The sequence below is a fragment of the Nematolebias whitei genome, chromosome 16, assembly GCF_014905685.2.
Source record: "Nematolebias whitei isolate Nwh7 chromosome 16, NemWhi1, whole genome shotgun sequence".
Lineage (NCBI taxonomy): Eukaryota > Metazoa > Chordata > Actinopteri > Cyprinodontiformes > Rivulidae > Nematolebias > Nematolebias whitei.
In genome coordinates, this window is record NC_056513.1 from 34,070,444 (window position 1) to 34,073,245 (window position 2,802).

A 2,802-nucleotide genomic window follows, 5' to 3' on the forward strand; every position below is an offset into this window, starting at 1 on the left:
AGAAAGAGAAACTGCGCCGCCTGAGCTAATGTTTCATAGTAAAAGTGGGGTTCCAAACGAAATTTTTTTTAATGTGGGGGGACTTGTCCCCTTCACATATAATGGTTGCGACAACTATGAAAGAGGGGGCAGGTGTCGCTCTCGCTTGAGTTTACTCTTTGTTGCATGCGCGCTGTGAGTGACGTCCAGAGCGCGTGGACATAAAAACAGCAGCAGAGGACTGAGGAGGTGACAGTTGAGTTTATTTATCGCGTCAGCCGCAGAGGGGAGAGACACGGGTCATGCATGGCTCCCAAAATGACAAGGCAGCCATATTTGCTCATAACTTATTAGGAATGCACGCGACAAAGTGAGAATGGTGAAAAAAAAACCTACTCCCTGCGGCAAAAAAAACATGTTTTCTAGGGTCACATGCGTCCCCCCTGGCATTGCCCCGGGCCCCCCCAGGGGGGGCGCACCCCACTATTTGAGGACTGTCTAAAGGAAATTACAATGTGCTTTCATGTGGGAGACCAGAGTTTGAGTCACATCAACATATTTGTTTAAGATATTAAAAAAAAGTGGTGAAATATTAGATTTGTTTATTAACTAAAATGCAGACATTAACAAAACTTTACTTTTAGATTATACTGAGTAAAATTTAAGTTTGGATTTTAGTTTTTGGCTGATATCAGTAGGATCAGGAGATAACACTAGAATTAATATGCTTTAGCCTTTTTGTTGGGAACAAAAGCCTGTTTTAATCCTAAAAACCTGCAGATACAGCATTGTTTACTCTCACCTGATATTTTGTCCCCTCACCGCTGGCCAGCAGCCCCTTCTCAGCCTCCAGCTCCAGAACCTCATGGAGCAGATCCTCCTTTTGGGCATACAACCTCTCTGTTCCAAACCTGAGTTAGGATAAAACACACACCATGCTGTGTGGCACATCCAGTGTGGGACTGCACATTCTAACAAACAGAACCAACCTGCGCAGGCTGGGAAAGTCCTGTTTCTTGTAATAGTCCAGCAGCAGCATGGTCCTCTCCCTGCACCTCCTGGCATCCACCTCAAAGTTCTCCTCCTGCAGGGCTGCAGTGATGATTTCCCCTACACGGGCCCATATCCGTCCTGACAGAAGACAGATGAGACCAGATGTTGTCCGTAAGAATCACTAGAGCAGCAGCTTCAACACGTATCAGTGTTTCCGGTAGTTTAAAGTTTTGTTAAGAATATAAAACAAACCTGGCTCTTTGGAGCCAAATGGGTTCTGAGCAATGACTTCTCGCAGGAGGATGATGTCATGGCGAGCTGAGAAACGAACCTGACGCTTTCGGGGCGTTGTTGAAGGGCATGAAATGGAAAACCCTGAAGTTAGACACCACACCATAAAGATTTATAAAGTAGTAAATTAATAAATAAATTTTTAAAAATGCCCATCTTTAAAACAGAGGAACTGGTTAAAAATTTTCCTCGTGTCTGAAAAAACATCGTTATTAGGTTGAATTTGTTATTAATGTGTTACATATTTTCGACTAAAACCCAATAAAAATATATTAAATTGTTTTAATTAAAACAAGAATCACACATTTTAGCTTCCAACTTCAAAGTAGTACCAAACTGAACAAAGTTATAGGAGAATCTTTAAAAATACGTATCATTATCCTGTCTAACCCTGTGTATTTATTTATTTAACTATGAGTCCTCAATCCGAGTGGAGGGGCCTGATGGCAGCAGGCCTGATTTCTCGCGGCCTGCAGCTACACTTCAAACAGCAGCCAGACTGAGCCTGCACAGAGCTCTCAGCCCCGCAGTGGCATTGAACGCACCACAGGAGGCGGAGCATGCGCACACGGCTCCGCTGAGGCGTAGCGCAGCGCGAGACGTTAAAAGGCCTTCTGAGGTGCGTTTGGAGCCGTGTCTCACCGTTGTTGATCGGCCCTTCCACCACCACTCGGTCCATGTTTCTGCCCAGTGCATCCGGGGACCGCCGAACTCGCGCGGTACACGTCCACGCACCAGTACAGGTTTCCCACTGACGTGTAACCCGCCTCGGCTGAGGAGCCCACCGAGGCGCTGCTCCGCTCCTTGACTTGCGCTCGCGCCATATGACCACAAGGTTGAGGCAGAGAGCTGCCATGAGGAAGGAGCACGTGCTCCTCAGAAAGAGCAAATAGTGCTTGTTTTTACATAAAACTCACTTTGAACGCCCCAAATTACTAATTTCATGTGAGTAAATGTACTTTTTATGATACTTAAAATTAAATTTAAAAAATTGTGCTGTAAAACATGAAACTAATAAATAATTTCATTATTCCCACCTTTATTGTGACACATTCTGTACATTTTAACTGAATAAATTCACAGGGAAAATAAATAAAAAGATAATTGCATAAGTGTACAAATAAATATTTTGATGATGTTCTGATTTAATTAGAGCTTTCATTTTCCTTGGAAACAGCTACCATTAATTATTCACTTCAAGGCGATATTGTCATTCACATATGTGCATGATTTGAAATGAAATTGTGTACTCAAGGTCCCAGTTACACCCAAAACTAGCAATAATATAAACTATAAAAAAACGAAAATGATCTAAGATATAGCGACTAAACACTAATAATATAATAGTGTATTAAACAGTATCCTGAACATGAGTCTTGTAAGCAGATGGGTATATGCATATAGCAGCTTATGGGTCAGAAATCAGAAGCATGGATAAAGTGTCAAATCTCAACGTGACATTACAGCGATTTTCCTGGTTAGGCATTTATGAGTCAGGGTAGAAGCTGTTCCTCAGTCTAGTGGTTCAACACTTAATGC

General features: G+C 42.6%; 1 protein-coding gene across 1 annotated transcript in view; it reads right to left on the minus strand.

Moving 5' to 3' along the window:
* Positions 1-2,053, minus strand: part of si:dkey-45d16.4 (trichohyalin) — a 21,238-nt gene extending 19,185 nt beyond the window's left edge. The window contains exons 1-4 of the mRNA XM_037690586.1: positions 1,906-2,053; positions 1,225-1,347; positions 969-1,110; positions 782-890 (exon numbers count right to left, since the gene is read on the minus strand). Of these exons, the coding sequence (XP_037546514.1) occupies positions 782-890; positions 969-1,110; positions 1,225-1,347; positions 1,906-1,942 (411 nt within the window). The 5' untranslated portion in view covers positions 1,943-2,053. The remainder of the gene's footprint in view (positions 1-781; positions 891-968; positions 1,111-1,224; positions 1,348-1,905) is intronic.
* Between the last annotated feature and the right edge of the window lie 749 nt (positions 2,054-2,802).